Below are 21,593 nucleotides of genomic sequence, written 5' to 3' on the forward strand. Positions count from 1 at the left end.
GTATTATTATTGATAGGAAGAGTCCTATTTATAGATACAATATGTAATCCATAAAGGAAATAAATCAACTTAGTTAATACAAATATTTACCATAAAGAGTAATTAATCATATGAGTAAATCAATGGACAATCATTAATTCATAACACTCCCCCTTGAGTGTCCATTGATAAAGAATGTGCATCGTTAAAACCTTACTAGGAAAAATCCTTTGGGATAAAAAAAAACCTAGTGAAGGAAAAAGAGTACAACATTTTGTATTCTTTAATACAATATTGTTCATCACATATTCTATTTCTCCCCCTCATGTAAACTTACATCATTAAGGAGACGAAATCCGAATTTGTGAGTCATTTGCTCAAAAGTTCTTCTTGGCAAAAACTTTTCAAATAGACTTGTCATATTTTCAGATGAATGAATTTTTGGATGTCTATATCATCCTTTCAATTGAACAATACACTATTATGTTCATATATGGTTGTTGATTCCATCTTTGTTGGGATAGTCACAAGTTTCTTGCACATGTTGCATTATAGGCCTTAACCAAACATATTCGCAACTTTTCTCGTAATTTTGTATGATTAGACGATATTGCTACTATAGTTTGTTTCATATACCATCATGAAATCATTGTGCTACCACATGTGAACAAACATCTTGTTTCTGATCAACCATTGTGACATTGTAAGAATATGTAAAATAACATGCATATCCATAACCCATTGGTCTGAATCTGAATCATTTGGATGGAATAAGCTCATATTCGTAGTACCCTTAAAGTAACGAAGTATATGTTTTACTCCAAACCATTTTCTTCTTGTAGTAGAAGAACTATATCTTGCTTAATAAATTTATAGCAAATGCAATATTAGATCGAGTATAATTCGCAAGATACATTAGTATTTCTATGACAAAGATATGGTGCTTCTAGACTAAGAAGATCTTTATCATTTTCTTGAGGTCTAAGAAGAGTCTTTATCAACATCTAACGACCTCACAACTATTGGAGTGCATAATGGACATGACTTGTCCATTTAGAACATTTTAAGCACCTTAATCATATAAGCCTCTTGATGTATAAAAATATTTTTATTTAAATACTCAATTTCTAATTTCAAACAAGACTTTGCCCTTCAAAGATCAATCATCTCAAATTCTTTCAATTGCCTTGTGAGCTCATTAGTAGTTTCAACGATGTTTATGTCATCTACATAAACAATAATTATGAAAAATTGATTTTCTAATATTTTCATATAAATACAAGGCCAAAAAGGATCATTTCCATATCCTTATTTTAATAAGAACTCAATAAGATGGTTATACCACACACATCCTTGCTTTAATCAATAAAAGAGCATGTTCAATCTTATTGAATAACCCTCTTTAGAATTTGTCTTGTTGGGCAAATAAAATCCTTCAGGGATTTTCATATAAATATGATTCTCAAAAGAACCGTACGAATAGGTTGTAACATCATCCATTAGATGTAAATGCAAACCTTGTTGTGCAACTAGGATAATCGAATATTGCAATGTTGTTGCATCCAATACTAGTGAACATATTTTTTCACTAATCAATACAAGGTTTTATGAATAACCTTGAGCAACCAATTATGCTTTGTACCCAACAATTTTCACAACTTCAGGTGTGCGAACTATACTTCCAAAAACCTTTCGTTCAGTAAGCAAATACAATTATGCTTCTTTGCATATTTTCATTTTGGCCAATCTTTTCTTCGCCGACAATCTTCAATGATCATTGCTTATTGATCCTCATTGTCATTCATAACATTCATCGCTATGTTATAAGTAAAAGTTTCGTCAATGTTAATTTTATTTTGGTTCCATATTCTATGATTCATGACATAATTTATTGAGATCTCATCATTTCAACCATTTCAGGTACTTGAGGTTCTTCTGGAACCGAACCATTAATTATGTCAAATGAATCTTTTGGGATTTCAACCTTTTCGATTAGGTCATTTTGCATATTAACTCACTTTCTCATTCAAGAGTTTTTATCTTTGGAACCAATAGGTCTACCACGCTTCAAACGTGTCCACATGAGTTTTTCAACCTTTTTTTTTCGCATCATAATAACTGATCATGTTAAATAAGTCAATCATTTTGATTTGTAAATTTCTTGTTTACCATGACATGCATTTCAATTGTACTAATAAACTTGTAGTACAAACTATAAGAGAATGTTGATAATTTCTCCAATACACTTTCTTTTTCAACTCAATCATAGAGATATAAAGATATTTCATATCTTTTTCATTGTTTGTCTCAATATAATATCCATTTAGACAAATATCATTGAAACTTAATAAGTTTCTATTCAATTTCTTGGTAGAAGTATGGTAGCTCTTCTAGAGTCTTTAAATATATTTGTAGTACTATAAATAATACTAACATCGATGTCTCACATTATCAAACAAGAGAAAAATTTATTACTCTTGAGAATTGTATAAGTTGTTGCACTATCAATAAGGCACATTCTTTTGGTATTAGTGCAAACATTCGTTTTTCATATAAACGTAAATATCAATATGAGAATTTTTTTAACACTCTCATAATCAATGAGGTGATCAATGCTTCCATTTGCTTTAGCAAAGAAAATAACAATATCAAGATGAGTAGCATCCATATGGCCATAATCAGAATCACCATCTTCATAAGCAAATTGTGTTTCTGTGTTCTTCTCATTATTTGTAAGATGCTTTGGTGTACAATAAGTACAACTCAAATGACCTTTACCACCGTAATGATAATATATACTTTCATCTTTTTGTCAATATTTTCACATTTTCCTTTTCCTTTTTTCACATTATCGTGCCACTTCTGGTGACAAAATGTGTCTTTGAAATTTTCTTTATAACCATGTCCAAAATCAAGATCATGATCGATCATGAAAATATAAATCAAATATTGCTGCATTCACTTTTGGGAATGGAGCAGAACCAATTTGGACAGGTTTCATGATTTTTTATAAAAGCTCATTGTTTTGTTCAGCCATACAAATGCATGAAATAAATTCTAATATTGATTGCTGCATTCACTTCTGGGAATGGAGCATATTAGGCGGATCTCATGATTTTTCATCAAAAGCTTTATTGCTTTGTCCTGCCAGCCATACATAGACATGAAATAAATTCACAATATTTGTGAATTCTTCCTTGTAATATCAAGGATCACAAATCCAAATTTTGCAACATTTCGTGTGTCTAGAACTAGCACATAAAATAATTATATTAATAATAATAATAATAATCACCGTCAAAATAAAAATAAAAATAATAAGACGAAGATGAAAATTGATAAAGTTAAATAATTTTTATCACAAGAGGAAGAATATAAGGTAAAATTATAATTTGAGAAAGGATTAGAAAGAGCTTGGATTGAGACACGCATAACACTGTCGTTATAGAGAAAAAAGCTTCCACTAGTCCTCAATTGGTTGGAGCATCGTGCTCATAATGTGTTATGAAATAAAGCGAATAACAGAGAAGATAATAGAGAAGAAACAACAAAGAATAGAAAATGAGAGAATAGAGAGCAAGTCATCTGTGTATTATTATTGATAAGAAGAGTCATATTTATAGATACAATATGTAATCCATAAAGGAAATAAATCAACTTAGTTAATACAAATATTTACCATAAAGAATAATTAATCATATGAGTAAATCAATGGACAATCATTAATTCATAACATGGTTTTTTTTCTTCTATATATTGTTTAAACCATATAAGAGTTAGAAGTAAAAGTTTTATTTTTGGAACTGCTCACACAAATAATATTCCTAATTCAACGAAGAATTTCTTTTTAAAGTGCTTGTTTGTCGTTTAAGCGAGATTACCTATAAAGGAATAAATTGTAACAGTATTTTACTTCTAACTTTGATGCTCAGACAAATTTTATTGCAGAATCTCGCTCAGGTGATTTTCTCCAACTGTTTAGAACATGTTTTACTTTATTTAAATTTACTTTGATGGCTCATATATTGTATAATCATAATTATGTGTTTTATATTCTTTTAGAATATTTTATTTGTTAGATTATTATTTAAGTTGGTTATTTATGGAATAAAATGATTAAATATTTTATCATTAAATGAGATTAAATTAATGATGATGATGGTTGTAGTTATCAAAGTGGTAATACTATTATAATTACGTATGATGTGAGTATTAAATTATAAAATATAGATTTTTATAGATAACCTAAACCACAATAGAAATAAGGTATTATATGGTAAAGTAATAAAGATTTTTACAACTTATTTTAGGTGAAAGTCAACAATATATATATATATATATATATATATATATATATATATATATATATATATATATATGTATGTGTGTGTGGGGGGGCGGGGGAACATTTTAATGGCTAATAATACACTTAAAATAGGACAAATATTTTAGCCTTAAATGTTTGAACTCAATATTATTCTCAGGAAAATTATCCAGTTGGAATTATCTTAATTATATGGTGTCTTATGCAGACAACTGATGAATTTAATATGTTTTTTTTAAATAATTGTATAATTTAAGTGTTTTAATTGATTATACTAACTTACCTCATTTGTTTTAGTTTGTCATGATTATGATAATTGTATCTTGAAACATGGAAGATTGACCATACAAGTTGTAGGCAATTTCATAAGTAAACATAGGGAGATTTTCCTATGTATAAAGTAATATTTTCATTTTTTTTAATATTTGATTTAGTTTTGTAAGCCTATTTGTTTAGTAGTTATGTTTGTGTGAATGTGTGTTTAATTTTATACTTTTATTTCTTTTAATTATTTTGTGGTTGTTATAAGTAATAGAAATCATTTAAAAATTAGATTAAGAATGAAAATGAGTTTGAGATTATAATGTTTTAACATTGTTAGTTATTTAAAAAAACGTATTATCTCATTAAATAAATTAGGTTGAGGTTTTTTTTTTAATGAATGAGGTATCCAAATCAATTTAAGGTGACCCAATTTCCTTGAATTATGTGTTTTGAACGCTGAACTCAAAATTATTAAATCTTAACGACAATAGTAATATAATTATTATTAAATTTACTTGGTTATTTTATTAATTGAACGTATATTGTAAAATCCTAGTTATATTTTTGAGGTGATAATAGTTTAAAAATAGTGAAATTTGATTATTTAATATTAAAAGAAAATTTAATATAAATAGTTTTGTTATAAACGAGTTTTATTATTTTAAAATATTTTATCTATCTAGAAATTACTTTTTTAGAGTTTTTTTTTTAATTCTCTTTAGGAGTTATGATCCTTTGTTCGCCTAATTGAAGATCTGAGATAGTAAAAGTGATACTCACAGCGAACATTTTAATTTGGACCAATTTGTGTAAATTGAGTTTCACCCTTTTTTCTATTTATTGTTGCATGTGAGCCTTCTTTCACTTGCATGCGACTTTTTAGTCATGAGTCTCTATTGATCTGTGATCATAATAATAGGTCTTTTCATGATTAAAATTGTTTTGAACCAATGTACTGCAAAAGGAGTACTAATTTGAGCAATTGATCAGTTCCAAGTGCACTTAATATCATAGAATGCATTGTTGTCAACTTATAAAACGCTGAGCAATATCAAAATGGCATTGAGTGTCAGCTTGCACTACAGGTCTGGAAGCATTTTAGCTTTAGGGCGTTGAGCGACAGACTATACCGCTGAGTGCCACTTATTGCGATGAGAATGGGACTAAGCGTCGTCATTGAGCCCCAGTTTCCTCTACAAGCCCCATTTTGCTTTTCTTCTTTGTGATGGTTTTGTTTGAGTGAATTCATTATGTTTATTGCTTTAATGATTGATAAGATATGAGAATGATGTTGTGAGCCTGTGAAATTATGGTGTTTAAGGAGTTTCAAGGGAAATTCTTTTTTATGGTAATTTTAGTGTATGCCTTGACATAGGAGATATTAGTAAGGTGGTATCCTGAACTATAATAATCATTTACACTCAAATAAAGTAGAATGAGTTATGTGGTGAGAGTCACAAAAGGTCCTAGTCTTTGGACTTGTTTGATTAACCTTGTGTGTGGTTAGGTGATAACCCCTTGAACCTAGAGTCTGCAGAGTCTAAGAACTAAGGATGTCAACAGGACAGGTAGGGTACGAGTAATAGCTCCCTCATACTCTACCAGCTGGATAAATATCCACCACATACCGTACCTATTTCCGTGCGAATATCCGCATATTTTTTAATATCCACAGATATCTGCGGATATTCGCGAGTATTTACAAAAGAAATATTTAATATTTAACAACAAATTTTAACCATAAATTCAAATAAAAATACAATGCATGACATTTATAAAGTTCATATAAAGTGCACATAACTCATTTAAATAGTATTGAACGACCGTTTACAAATAAATGGAGATTTTTTAAAATCAATTGATAAAAAATAACACATTCAAAATTAATGTGTTAATGTTTTAATCATTTTTTTTAATTTTTTTAATTTAAATTATAGTGTAGCGGATACAAGTATCCACATGTACGGATACTATGATACTTGTACCCGCCCTGTTAACATGCGGATATAAAAAATACTTGTACCTGTTACCGGCGGATATCCATTTTCAATATCCATTTCCTACACGTTGCTAGTTTTATCCGCAAATACCCGCAGGTACGGATTTTTTTGACATTCCTACTAAGAACCATCACAAGTGCATGCCTCTAGTGAATTTTATCTTGTCTGGATAATTGAATTTAGGGTCAACTGCTTTATGTGCATATACATATCTATTTTATCTATGTTGGTGTGATATTTCACAAGATTTACTTTTTCAGAATAACCTTTTTTGTACTCTAGCTTACCCTCTTGCGTGTTTTGTGTTTTCTTGTGTTGTTTGTTTCTTCTTTTTGTGATAATCACCTATTTGATAGGAGCGGATGAAGTTGTAGGTTTATAGGCACCTCTAGAGGATGAGGAGCCATCGGTTAGAGTAGTGAAAGATTCAAGGAGCTTTAACCGTGTTTAGTTTTTATATAAAGCTTGTTAGTTTAGTTTGAGTATACTAAATATTATATTTTGATAGTTTCATCTTTTGTAAGACTACATTAATATACTTTATACATTGGATTACCTGTTTTTGAATGCTTTTATGAAATATTCTATTTTATTAGTTTTAAGTTACTAAAATGAGATGTTACATATAATTTAAAATATTACATTATTAAAATATTAGATATTATAATATACTTTTTAAAACAAAATTCAAAGAATATTTCAAAATTAAAAGTTTTAACAAAATAAAAAATTCAAAATTAATGACTCATTTGACTGGCCTCAGTCCAATTGATCAAAGATGACTTGTATTGAATTGAGTCTAATAGAAAAAGAATTAAAAATAGTGACCCAACTCAATTAAAAAATTTGTATATTGTATTATAAGTTTGTCCATATCCATACAAATCCCTTTTCCACACCAGACAAATAAAAAACTATGAAAAGAATTTAAACATTCTAAAAGTAGTTTTACTTTATTTCAGTTAAAAAATAACTTTCATTATCTTTCTCATTTACTTTCCCATCAACTTCTATTTACATTCACTTTTACTCTTTCTAGATTTTTTTTTCTTTTTTATTGTGAATTTAATAGGAGTGAAAGAGCCGGAAACAAGAAAAAAAAAAGGGTAAAAAGAATGATTAGATGAGAGAAAAGAGAAAATTACTAAAAAATTTGCATTACTCTAATGTACTATTTTTCTTTGCTAAAATACGAAACTATTTAACTTCACCATTTCTATCTAAATTGTATTTGTTTAAAAGCTAATTTAATGCTGATTTATATTATTGTAAGACCAAATGGATATGAAGAAAGAACAATCCTTAAAATTTATGAAACAAATCGGTTGTCTATTCATAGATCAGGCACAAAAGTCGTAACAGTTTCTCACCGGTTTTTTCATACTATGTACAATAGCAACTCCCTCTTCGTGCAAAGATAATCATCTCTAGAAGGCTACGGAGGTCGCTGCTCGTCAACATAATATAGAGAGATAACTTCAAATTTCTATTGCAAAAACTGAGGGTTCAATTCACCAAGTCTTTAGTATTTAAGAGATAAACGATTATCTTTCTTGAATTAAACATGCACTATAATCTCAACTACGGAAATATACTAACAAAACTGAATTATGGCCAGGATGTATATCAGCACGCATAACCAGAAGATCACCGGCCAAAACTAATTTTAAGAAACGTTGAGTTGGCTAATTACAATAACAAATATGATCATCAAAAGAAAGCAAAAAAATAATTTCCCCTATCCACAGAACAGGAAAAAAATATATCACAGCCACCAACTCAACCAGAAGAAAATTTGGAAACCGAAAAAAGTTCGCCTCTCATCTTCTATGGCCTTCTTTACACATCTTTCCACCGTCAATACTGCAAACATAATACAGATCTCTTAGCTAAAGGGACAAATACACACGAACATATGATATTAGCCAGTAGTTAATTCAGTCAAGTAAAAGTTCAAATGTGGCAAGAGGAAGCTAGTGTACCCTCAGCTACGCACACATGGAAAGCACCAGAAAACATAAATCAGATAAAAGAACCGCTAGAGCCTTTAGATAACAAGAACCAACAATAGACAAACAAGATACGGATGATAGGATAAAACAAATATCGCCATTATGAATAGGGAACTGAATAAGCGGCAGTGGTATTTTCAATAGCACCTCCTGCGGCTATAAACCCAGGGCTGAACTTTTTTTCAGAACATTTATTTTTAGTACTTTAAAATGAAAAGAAAATATATGGACTGGGTTGTCAAATGACAGTCATGGTTCAGTGAAATTGATATTACACGATTAATTCACAGGCTTCTAGAAAAATAGATAAATCCATAAACTTACAATAAATAGTTCAGCTCCATGGTATACGCTGATTCACTTGTTTATATTTTTCTTTTTGGTGTAAATATATTTAGTTTATTAAAGCAGAAGCTGCTTCATTACAATCAGGGAATCGTCTCATTAGGGACTTCAGTTGATAGATATCACATAGGCACAAGTATACATATATAGTTCATTCAAAAGAAACCGCAATAGCTCAGAAACAGCAGTACTTCACAAAGTACACCAACTTATGGTGATCCGGATTTAATGCATTGAGGCCTTAGACAGATAAAATATTTCACACATTAGACATTCACAAAATACACCAGCACATGGTGATCCTAATACTAATGCAGTGTGACTTAAGCCAGATCAAATATAGTATAAATATGCATAGAAATTACCTCAATGCACAGTCAACTCTGTGATTTTTTCCCTGTAACAATCTGGAATATCCGGAGGCCCCTGCTGAATGCTTCATTGAAAAGTATTCTGGTTTGCATATTCTGAAATCCAGGCAACCATGATAGGAGTGCCACAGGGGCCATAACAATGATTCCGAACATTATGTCATATAGACGAGCCACTGAAACCACACCATCCCAAATGATAGTGGACTGCAAAAATGGTCGGAATACTTGGGCAATTGATATCAGGCCCCATCCTGTGGGAACGAATGCCAGCAGGCTAGTAAAAATATCAATGAATTTGAATTTAGTGAATTCCAGCAAACCAACTATCACAAGTATTGCAAGAATTATGACAAGGAACTGGACCAGCCGATAATAGATGTGCTCTTTAGCTGCGTATTTGTTCCGGGCATACACTACCACCACATAAATCCCAGATATAACAAGCACATAAATCCAGGATAGCAAGTAAACAGCAATACTGGTACTTCCAGCAGAAATGCCAAGCTGATACACAATTCCATATTGGAAAAAGAAGAATCGAAGGTCTAAGATTATCTCCAAAAGCTTTCCCCAAAGGCCAGTTACCTTCAGATGATCCTGTTCTTCATACCACCACCTTTCCCAGCTCTGTTCAGCTTTAGCAAACACACTTCCACTGTACCAAATCCAGTTCATAAAATCATCAAAGTCATAAACAGTTTTTAACCAATCAAAGCCAGAAGGATTGAACACAAATGGTGCCATAATCCATGACACTACTAAGAACCAACTAGTGATGGTCAACGCTATATAAACAAAAGTGTCAGTTGCTACAGGACTATGTGATGCATAAATTACAAGTATTAGCCCCAACTCAATTGCTTTCACAAAATGGCTACGAGCAAAGAGTCTATAGATTTCAGCAAATCTTTTGTGCTCAACAACAAAACCACGCCCAGTAGCTCGATATTTCGCCCCACCATGCAGAACAGTCCGACCAAAGAAATGACTACGAGTGCCCATTGAGAATGTGTAAAAAACTGATGAAAGCTGGAGCTGCATTGTCAAGAAATCCCATATGGCTTGAAGGAACCCATGCTCAAGAGAATTTTCTACAATCATAGGGAGGGCAGTGAAAAGTCCAAGTTGGATGATGAACTGTTGATTCAAGATGGTACCAAGTGCTTTATTGTTATTGCTGTTACTTTCCATTGCATTCTCAACACCACTAAGCGCAAGATATAGCCGACCCCATAAAAATCCATATACAGTCAGAATCACCATCATTGTGTTAAAGAAGAACCCCACAGTAGTGTAGAAGAATGACAGCATCCGGAAAAAATCCAGCCTATGTCCTAATCTGTACACATCTCTACTTAGGACTTGCTCCCCATTTCCACTAGCAACCTTTGCTTCAAACATTGATACTTGATTCAACCCAACATCCCTTCCCTTTCCAACCTGAATGTATTCATGGTGAGTGACATTCCCTCCACGAAGAGTACAATTAAATCCAGCAAAGATGTCCTCACTTATGTTGATCACTCTGGAAGCTTTACTGATACCACCTCGAGTCAAGAACCAAAATCTGTCAAATACATCTGGGTGACCGTAGTGCATTCTAACCTTCAAAGGATTTGCCAAAACCCTCTGCCCTAAGGTGACAAAACTTGTCTCCTGAGCTGACATGAACCAAGCAAGAGAAGAAACGGAACCAGTAAAAATGTGTTCCCTAACTCCCAAAATAGTGGGTCTCCGGATACCATAGTAATGCCTGTATTCTTCCAAGAGATTTCGCATTTTAAGAGCTTCCTCAAAATAGTTGTCCTGATTCATATCAATAGTCTGGACTGCATCACCACGGGTGAAGATGATGGCATGATTTTGATTTTCTGGCTTTCCTTCACCAAGCTTCAAGGGCCCAGGCAACTTTACTCGGTAAATTTCCACCTCCTTCTGCAACTGTTGGTCATACTTAACAAGAACAGAGTAATACTCCTTCTCATCCCTTCCAGTGGTTTTCTCATCAACATAAGCAACTCGAAGTGCCTCATTTTTTTGCATTAGATACAAAATTTCATCAGCGTGAGGATCCTTCTTTTCCTTCTGAGTTCCATATATCTGACAAGCAATCACATACGTGAATTTCATTAAAGCAGTCCCATACTCATGGCCTTTGAATAACAGACTAACTGAACTGCTTGCTCTACTTAAACCCTTAGAGGAAGGTGACCTTTCAGAGTTGGAACTCCGTACCCTATCTGGTCTCATTGAAACAAGTTCCCGGGCACCTTCTCGAATATCCATTTCTGATGCAGAGTCCAGAAAAGTCAACATCTTGAGAGCCCGGTAGTAGTACATCATTCCTCTAACTGTCCGTGATAGGGTCTGGCCCCTATAGGAAGCCCAGAGCCTCAAATCCCTAAGTTTATCAGTCCAAAGATCACTGTCTTTTGTCATTCCTTCCCGACGCATCCTCTCTATAAAATTTTTCCACTCATCATCATATATAGTCTGCAAATAGTACAGGATTGAAACCCCATCCTCATTCTCATTTCTGAGCTGTTCTTTGTTGAATAACACTTCTTCACTATAGTAAGGTGTTAGCACACTGAAAGCCATCATTTTCTCAACTTGAGGAGCATGGGGCATGTTCATAAAAAGTGAGTTACTGAAGAAAGCAATTCTCCGTCTAGCTTCTAAATTTACCGGAATGTTTTGCATTGAATCATTGGAAGTAAGAATTGTGTACAAGCGCCGAACCTGCCGATAGAAGTTCTCATTGCTGGCGTCAGGTAACTGAATGGCATTTTCAAAAAGTAGACCTGAAGCAGGATTCTGTTGAGCCAAACCATCCTCCTTTAGCTGATCAGGATTTCGTTGCTCCTTGAAAAAGTCTCGGATAGCAATCTCATAAAGGGCTTGAAGGGTATTCACTACTTGGTTAGGATCTTTGACCGGCCTGTTTAATAACTGAACAAGTTTTATCAACTTATCGTGGAGCTTAGGCAGTGCAGTTGTCTTGAACAATTTAGTGAATTTTTCAATTTCGAGAGAGTGACCAATTTCCTGAAACAGAACAGTCACAATAGAATGCTCTTCGGTGTTCTGCTTGATAATCTCAAGAAGCAAGTGCTTGATACTGTCATAAGCTTCAATGACAGCACAGCGTCTGTATTCACTCTTGCATATCTTCTTATAAAGCCTCTTATCACTATCATCAACCAGCTCTTTGGCCTGACTGAGTGCCAACAGTAGCTCATTGCAGAGAAGAAAACATGGCCAGCGGATTACCCTGACATTCCAAGAGTTCTCAGGCAGCTCCAGCAACTCAAACTCTTTGTCAGATATAATATCCTCCTCCCTAAAAGACAGAATTATCTCATTCCATATCAAAGCAAACTTGTTGGCCTCAATCTGGTTAGACTCAAGCTTCCTATAGGGCCGACCAAGCCCGTACCTGAGCTTCAGCCTGTGAATGGCATCCTTAAACTTACTTTTCAATGTTCCTCTTGTATTCAATAACTGCTCCTCCGGCATGAGATTAAACTGAATTGCACTGGCAAAAAACTGGAACCTCAATTTCAGTTGTTGCATATTTCTTATCTCACCCAAGTGTGCAAACAACCCCACACCCGCCCCAGCAAAAGACGAGTATATCGAATACCAAATCTGTATATCCATAAGATAAATCAACACAACTGGAAGCCACAACAACCCAACAGCCAACCGGTTGCTGCTATGAAAAAACTCATGCCATTCATAGTGAACATTTTTCAGGTCCAACACTGCCTTTGACGGAGCAATCATGGGTTTCACCTGCATAAAGTAACTGAAGCAAAATTTCGTGGCCAGCACCACAACCCAGAAAACTGAATACTTAACATTGTCCACAAGACCTTCCCTCAAACCACGTCCTACAAAGCTCCTGCTCTGAAACCACCATGACAACACGTAGAAAATCCTCCAATTTGTTTTCTCCACAAAATTCCTAATCCAAGGAAGCACAAAAAGAGCCAAAGCTAGAAGCTCGGGAATAACGAAAACAAACACAACCTCCAGAAAGTTCACCACCCGATTATTCGCAGCTGGTGACCACCGCCTATCCTGGTTCCTCTGCGTCCAAATCCTGGCATAAAACACACCAAAAACAACAGTCCAGGCAGCAGCCACAACACACTTCAGCACCATCCTCACTCCAAGCCCAACTGTCTCCCGAGACACCAACCTATACTGCATCCCCACATCAAGCAAACTCTGCACAAATCTCAAACCACTCCAAGTGAAAAATATAGTCAAAACCCTTACCTGCACAGTCCTATCCTCCAAAGCCTGCCAAGGGAAAGACCTCTCTTCCCAAGCCACAATAATAGCAGCCTGAAGAAATAATATCAACATCACCCAAAGCCTATCAAAACTCCTGAACAAATTCCAAAACGACCGCTGCTCCACAAACCCAGTCTTCCCCACATGCTTCCCACCACCAGCAGTAACAAAAAAGTTACTCCCAACATCAAGAGGCCACTTCAGCTTCTCAAAACACCTCCTACTCCAAAAATATTCATTAATATCATCATAGTTCCTCCAAGCACTATGAGGAGCAGTACCGTTCCTACTACTATCAACCTCACGCTTAACAGTCTCATAAATAGGCTTCACAACCATGTTCAAAAACGCGTTCTCACCGGAAATTGAGGGCATAACCGGCTGCCCGGTGTTCTCGTCGATATAATCTTCCAAAATTCTGTTCAACTCGTTCGCCATGTTGTGGAAGATATAGCAGATGCACTCCGGCATGAAGCGAAGATTTGCAGCCTCACCCCAGATCAGGAGGTACAGCGACACGTAGAGCAGCTCACGTCGAAGGTCATCCCCGGTTCCACCACGCCGGTTGTCGGAGATCCAGATGTTGGACTTCTTCCCGAGGTAGGAGCACCACGACCCGTAGTTTTTCAACAGCTTCCTGCGGAACCGCCGGAGCACGCCGGCGTCAAGCGTGTCGATGTTGTCCGGCGGCGGCGTGAGGCGCATCTGAGCGTTGGCGAGGTGGAGAACCAAATGCTCGCGCTGGTTCCGAACGTTGTCACGCTGGAATCCGAAAAAGAGCGCAAGCCAATCGAGGAGGTCCATGTTCTGCCGCCATTGCCCGAACGGAGGTCGTCGGAGGTCCCCAACTGCCCGCAGCGCCGCCACCGCCGCGCGGACCTCGGGGAATCGAAGCGACGGGTGGTCTGTGAGGAGGTTGTGCAAGGGAATGATGTTGAAAGGCTCATCGTCGCGGCCCGGAGCGCCGGCAGCCGGCGGCGGAGGGTGACGGTGGCGGAGACTCATAGCATGGGAATCGAAACCCTAGAAGAAGGATGCAACTCTAACAGCAGTAGCAATAGTACTACAAAGTAACGGGTTTTGAAGTTGAAAAAAGGTGCTGAAAGTGTGGGTAGAGTTAGTTACAGAGAGAGAGAGAAAGAGAGAAGGTGGTGAATGGTGATGGTGGCTAACGTGCGCACTGGTGAAAGCTGAGGGGGAAGAAGAAAGGGCGTCTTAGAAGCGCGTTCAGATACTTTTACTTTTGCTTATTGAATTTTAACTAACTGCTGAGTCAATTAAACGGATTAAATACTTTCCTAACCTATATTGCTTCAAACTTTCACCTTTTTCGTCTCTTTTGAATTTATTTTTTGTTTTATTTTAATTAATTTACCCGATGAAATTTTTGGTAACCTCAAATTTGACCTAGTTCTTGCTTCGCTTTCCCGTCGTTGTCTTTTTTTTTTTTTCTTTTCTTTTTCAAATTTTATTGTCATGGTCAATTTATGGATCGTGATCCTGAATTTGAAAATAAAATTGCAATTTACGAGTATTGTTGACCATTGAATCCAATTTGATATTGAAAAACAAAGAAAACAAAATTGTGGGTTGATGTGATCATGTGAGGATATCCCTTCCCTGCATGTGTAAGATGCAGCTTCTTACAAGGTAACATAATTATGAGAGATCAAAAGTAATAATACATAAATATGTACTAAAAGACTAAAAATAGAATATATAATTTACTTAAATTTGCATTAATATAAAAATAATAATTTTCTTAATTTAGGTAAACCTTAATCACTATTATAAACAAATTTGACGAATAATTACTAAGAATTTTATGCATACAAATACTGTTTTGAGAAAAGAAAAAAATATAAAAATACATTTTCTTCTTCTTTTAATTCTCCTATAAAGAAAAAGAGTAAGATTCTTCATCAATGGCCAACAACAATGAAAGTTCGTTTACTTTCTCTGATTTCAAGGATTCTACACTCTTTTATTGGTATATATAGTTGATACAGGTTTTGTTTTAAAATTAGATAGTGATAACATAATTAAGAAGGTGTTTGAACGAATTGAATTGAATATATGTATATTTATAATTTTTTTGAATGCTAAAAATATGGGGAGTTAATTTTGTTTTACAGTAATAAATTAACAATGAAATAATTTTGTATTATGTTGAAGTTGACAAATTGTAGTGCATTGATTGGATGGTGAAGGGGATTTAAAGCGAAAGAAAAGTGAAAGGGTAACGTAACGTGCAATTTGGATGGTGGAGAGAGACAAACGCTACGCGCTTCTCTCGATTCAAAACCGCTGAAGCGTACATAATAAATAAATAAATAAAATAAAGAAAATCACCACGAGCAAGGCTTTCAATTTTGAACGCGGAATAAAAGAGGGCTCATATAAAAAACAAATCAATGTGTTAGAGATTTTTTTTTAATTTTAATCGTCAAAATTCTTAAAATAAAAATATTAGGAATATATGTCTATTATTTGTATTTTCAATTAAATGTAATTACATTGTTATTACTAGGTTTATCTCTTTGACAAATTGACACGGTGATGAGATATTATCATTTACATATTTTATTGAAAAATATAAATTTATAAAAACTGCATTTTCATTTTTTATATTTAAAAATTAATTATCACAATACACATATATAATTATTCTCACGAATTAGTAGGAACAGGTAAAAAAAACTTGTAAAAAAACACGTTTAGAATTTACATTTTAAACTTGTAAAAAACACAAATTTTGATTTTGTTAAAAAATAAAGCTAATAACAAAGTAAATAATAGAAAGAAGAAGATAGAATGAGAGAGTGGAGAGTAATTTTGTGTGTGTCATATTACTAATTACTGATAGGAAGAGTCATGTTCATAGATATAACATGATAATCCAAAAAGAATATAAATCAAATAGTTAATACAAAATATTACATAAAGAGTAACACATCATATATGAGTAATTGTATCAAATCAATGGACGACCATTGATAAAAGAATGTATATAATATTGTTCTTTACATCTTTTATTTTTTCCCCTCATGTAAACTTAAATAATTAAGATGACGAAGTCCAATTTTGTAAACCAATTACTTAAAAGAGTTATCATTGGCAAAGACTTTGTAAATAAATATGCTAGATTTTCACATGAGCAAACATTTTGGATCTCTACATCACCATTTATTTGAAGATCATGAGTGAAAAAGAATTTTGGAAGAATATGTTTTGTTTTGTCTCCTTTAATATATCCTTCTTTCAATTGAGCAATGCATACACTATTGTCTTCATATATGGTTGTCGATTTCATTTTTCCCGAGAATAAACCACAAGCTTGTCGCACATGTTGAATTATAAACCTTAACCAAAAACATTCACGACTTGCCTCATGTAATGCTAAAATTTTTGCATGATTTAACGATGTTACTGTTATTGTTTGTTTCACATATCGTCATGAAATCATTGTGTCACCCCATGTGAACAAATATCCTGTTTGTGATTGACCATTATGAGGATCTGATAAATAACATGCCTTTGCATAACCCATTAGATGTGATTTTGAATTATTTGGGTAAAATAATCCCATATTCATAGTGCCCTTAAGGTAACGAAGTATTTGTTTTACTCCATTCCAATGTCTTTTTGTGGGTGAATAACTTTATCTTATTGTTGGGTTGATAAAAATAACATATCTTGAAAAGTCCCACATCGCATAGGATAATCAAGGAAGTGGGTGTTAGTCACTATATAATGGGCTCTAAGTCCATGATGTTTTTTGCCCCGAGTCAAAGACGTTTCAAGCTTATATTTGACTCTTCTTATTTGTTAATACTCTTGTAACAAGAGCGTTGTAAGGTTTGGGTTAAATTATTGCTTTGGAGAGTGTGGGTGTACTCGGGGCCAAAGGGCATGGGTGTGTTGTCTTGTGTTTCCTTGTGTTTATTTTATTTCTCCATTAATAAAGTGATTCTCGGGTGTTTTTCCCAACAGTGGTATCAAAAGTTATGGTTCGGTAGGATTTTTTCTTAGTATGCTCTATGGTTGCAGTGTAGTCTGATCTTCCACATCAGAAAAGATTAATTCCTTGTTGTTGGTAGGATTTTTTTAGTATGCTATGTGGTTGTAGTGTAGTTTGATCTTTCACATCAGAAAATATTAATTCCTTGTTGTTGGAGAATCATGCCTGGTTGTTGAAGTTGCAACGAGAAATTTGATGGCAGGATCATTGTAAGTGTTGTGTTGATACGGTGAATCAACAGTTGGGTTTGTGGTGGTGCAAGGATTGTGAGTCGTGCGGGATTTGCAGTAGAGTTCACATGTGGCGAGATGCTCCTGGATCTGCGGAGGACATCAAAGTTGGTGCTCGCATGGCCTGGTGAGTGATGTACAATGGAGATCTTATTTGTGTGAGTCATAGTTTGCGGCATGTGCGTAGAGGAAGTGCTCTACGGTTTATATATCTACTTTGACAAGAGTCAATGGAGGTGTTATGCCAGTAGGTGTTGCATCTCCAGCGAGAGAGTCAAACGACACGGTGGTTGCGAAGTGCAGATGTTCGATTTGTGGTTTTTCGCAATGTTCTGTGGTTTTGTGTCATAGGTTACAACATGGTTCCGTCGAACAAAGGGTGTATGGTGTTTATGCGTGAGCATTGGCTAATATTGATGCGAGGTGTGTGGTGATTATACACGGGCATTTGTTAGCATTGATACAGGTGCATGGAAATTCTTGGGATGGTTTGATTCCAAGTGAAAATTCTTGTGATAGTTTGATTCCAAGTGAAAATTCTCAGGACAACTTGATTCCAAGTGATACCCCTTATGGTGGAGTATGAATGTTGGTATAGACAATGAAGATGTGTTTATTTTAATCAGGGTGAAGAATGTTGGGTTGATAAAAATAGCATGTCTTTAAAAGTCCCACATCGCATAGGACAACCAAGGAAGTGGGTGTTAGTCACTATACAATTGGCTCTAAGTCCATGATGTTTTTGTCCCGAGTCAAAGACACTTCAAGCTTATATTTGACTCTTCTTAATTGTTAATGCTCTTGTAACAAGAGCGTTGTAAGGTTTGGGTTAAATTATTGCTTTGGAGAGTGTGGGTGTACTCGGGGCCAAATGGCATGGGTGTGTTATCTATGTGTTTCCTTGTGTTTATTTTATTTCTTTGTTAATAAAGTGATTCTTGGGTGTTTTTCCCAACACTTAGTAACAAATTTACAGCAAATGTTATATCAGGTCGAATATAATTAGCAAGATACATTAGTGCTCCTATAGCACTAAGATATGGTACTTCAGGACCAAAAAGTTCTTCATCTTCTTCTTGAGGTCTAAAAGGGTCTTTATCAACATCTAATGACCTCACCACCATTGGAGTGCATAATGAATGTGATTTATCCATATAGAACTTTTTAAGCACTTTTATTATATAAGCTTCATGATATACAAAAACACCTTTGTTTAAGTACTCAATTTGTAATCGCAAACAAAACTTTATTCTTCCAAGATCCTTCATCTCAAATTCTTTCTATAAATAATCAATTGCCTTTGTGAGCTCACTAGGAGTTCCAATGATATTTATGTCATCTACATAGACAACAAATATGCCAAATTCATTCTCTGATCTTTTCATATAAATACAAGGACAAAGAGAGTCATTTTTATACCCTTCCTTTAACAAGTACTCACTAAGACGTTTATACCACGTACATCCTGATTGTTTCAATCCATACATGGACTTGTTCAATTTTATTGAATAATCCTCTTTAGAATTTGCTTTGTTGGACAAATTAAATCTTTCAGGGAGTTTCATATAAATATCATTTCCTAGATAGCCATACAAATAGGTTGTAACAACACCCATGAGGTATAAATTCATACCTTCTTGTCTTATTTGCAATAAGGCTAATTAAATATCTAAATGTTGTTGCATCCAACACTGGAGAATATGTTTCTTCAAAATCAATTCCAGGTCTTTATGAGAAATCTTGGGCAACTAATCGTGTTTTGTATCTAACAATTTCTTCATTCTCATCTTGTTTTTGTACAAGACCCATTGCATCTAAAATGTAAATTTTCCTTATAATATCAAGGATGACAAATTCAAAATTTGCAAGACTTGAGATGTTTAAAATTAGTACATAAAAAATAGTAATAGTAATAATCATAATAATAATAATAATAATAATAATAATTGTCATAATAAAAATAAAAATAATTAGATGGAGATAAAAATTGATGAAATAAAACAATTCTTGTTACAAGAATAAGAACATAAGGTAATATTGGAAATGAAAAAAGAATTAGAAAGAGCCTGGATTTAGACAACACATCTCATTGTCGTTAGAGAGAAAAAAACAAAAACTTTCACTAGTCCTTAATTGGTTGGAGCAGGAGCATCATCGTGTTGAATAATGTATTATAAAATAAAATTAATAAAGTTTAATAATAGAGAAAATAATAAAAAAAAATATAGGAAGAAAGAATAGGGAGCAACTTGTATGTTTTATTATTAATATTATTAATGGTAAGAATCTTATTTATATACACAACATTATATAATAATTAATACAAAATATTACATAAATAATATAAAATGATACAAGTATAAACATAATTATATTAAATTAATGACCGACCATTAATTCAAAGATTTTACCTTCTTTTTTCACTTAAAAAATATATTAAGATTGGTAAACTTCATCACTCATACACGTTTAGAATATACAATCAAATGAAAAAAATATATAAAAAAAAGCATAAATTAAGGATCACAACCAAATTCATAATAACAATTATAAACTTGGCTTGATATTGATAATGAATATTAAACGAAATTAAACATTCTCAATTTTTTAACTCAATTTAAATTATCATATGACGTTAAAAAATGTGTATTAATTAATTACGTTGAATGATTGTTTAACGTTTTACTCGTTTTTATTTTTATTTTTTAAACTATTTAATAAATATTCTGACATATTTAAGAAAATAAAACACAAAATTTATTTTTATCCAGTATTAAAAATATAAACTTTCACCTCAAAAATAAATATAAAAAGAATTGCATCCACCTGATTCATGTAAATAATAATAATAATATTTAAGTTTGCAAAAATGTGACATTTTTTAATATATATATATATATATATATATATATATATATATATATATATATATAAAGATATTGCTAAAGCTGCTATCCAGAGATACATGCAACGCCCATGTTTTCTGGCCGATTAGTTGTCCAATGGAAAAGTGGGCCCACTAGATTGGACCTAATCATAACGGTTGTGGAGCCGTTACTTCACTTCTTCTAGTCTTAATGGTTAAGAAAATTGTAATTAATGTTTAAGAAAAATAATTAAAAGAAAATAAAAGAAATCCAGTCCGTACAGTGAGGATTAAATTCCCTAAATATCTAAAGATATTTATGATAAAATAATTTGACGTAACTAAAATCTTTATATTCCGTAAATATATTATGCAAATAACAAAAATAATTATTTAACACGTTGTGCATTGAACATATTTTCATGATATTAAATAAATAGTTAACGAAAATGAGACTGGGCGAATATTATTTATTTAAAAATACATTTACTATCGCAGTACAGTATCACGTAATTACAACTTGTTTTAGCCATAGGACTTTTACATGTGGTCAAATTTTTAAATTTTGTAATAAAGAAATATTTTAAAAGGTATGTTTAAGCTTATTTTTAATTTATGGATATTATAAAAAATCATTATAATTTATTAAAATTGAACTCTAAACTCTTTCGCAGAAACATTTTGCTTAACAAACTACATAAGTTTTCTCTTTGTATAGCGAGAATTTCAATATAGAATATATTTAAATTTTGACTATAAAATAAGAAGACGCGTTAAATTCTAATAAATAAAGAAAAATATATATACATTGAAGATTCGTAACTGATGTTTATTTTTCCTTTTCACTTTCCGTACTCTTTGTCTACCTTTTTA

General features: G+C 33.2%; 1 protein-coding gene and 1 non-coding gene across 2 annotated transcripts; both read right to left on the reverse strand.

Moving 5' to 3' along the window:
- Window positions 1-8,072: 8,072 nt before the first annotated feature.
- On the reverse strand, window positions 8,073-14,860 carry LOC114169426 (callose synthase 12-like). The gene is made up of 2 exons (XM_028054569.1): window positions 9,290-14,860; window positions 8,073-8,430 (listed from the first exon to the last, which is right to left on the reverse strand). The coding sequence occupies exon 1, from the start codon at window positions 14,606-14,608 to the stop codon at window positions 9,302-9,304; it is 5,307 nt and encodes a 1,768-aa protein (XP_027910370.1). The 5' UTR covers window positions 14,609-14,860; the 3' UTR covers window positions 8,073-8,430; window positions 9,290-9,301.
- On the reverse strand, window positions 11,572-11,649 carry LOC114170945. Its single transcript, XR_003601296.1, has one exon. It is a non-coding gene; the product is annotated as a small nucleolar RNA J33 (small nucleolar RNA).
- Window positions 14,861-21,593: the final 6,733 nt, after the last annotated feature.

This window comes from Vigna unguiculata, chromosome 11 (assembly GCF_004118075.2).
Source record: "Vigna unguiculata cultivar IT97K-499-35 chromosome 11, ASM411807v1, whole genome shotgun sequence".
NCBI lineage: Eukaryota > Viridiplantae > Streptophyta > Magnoliopsida > Fabales > Fabaceae > Vigna > Vigna unguiculata.

Excerpts from the sequence above, each read along its gene's own strand:
- LOC114169426 (XM_028054569.1), bottom strand. The coding sequence starts at position 14,608 with ATGAGTCTCCGCCACCGTCACCCTCCGCCGCCGGCTGCCGGCGCTCCG.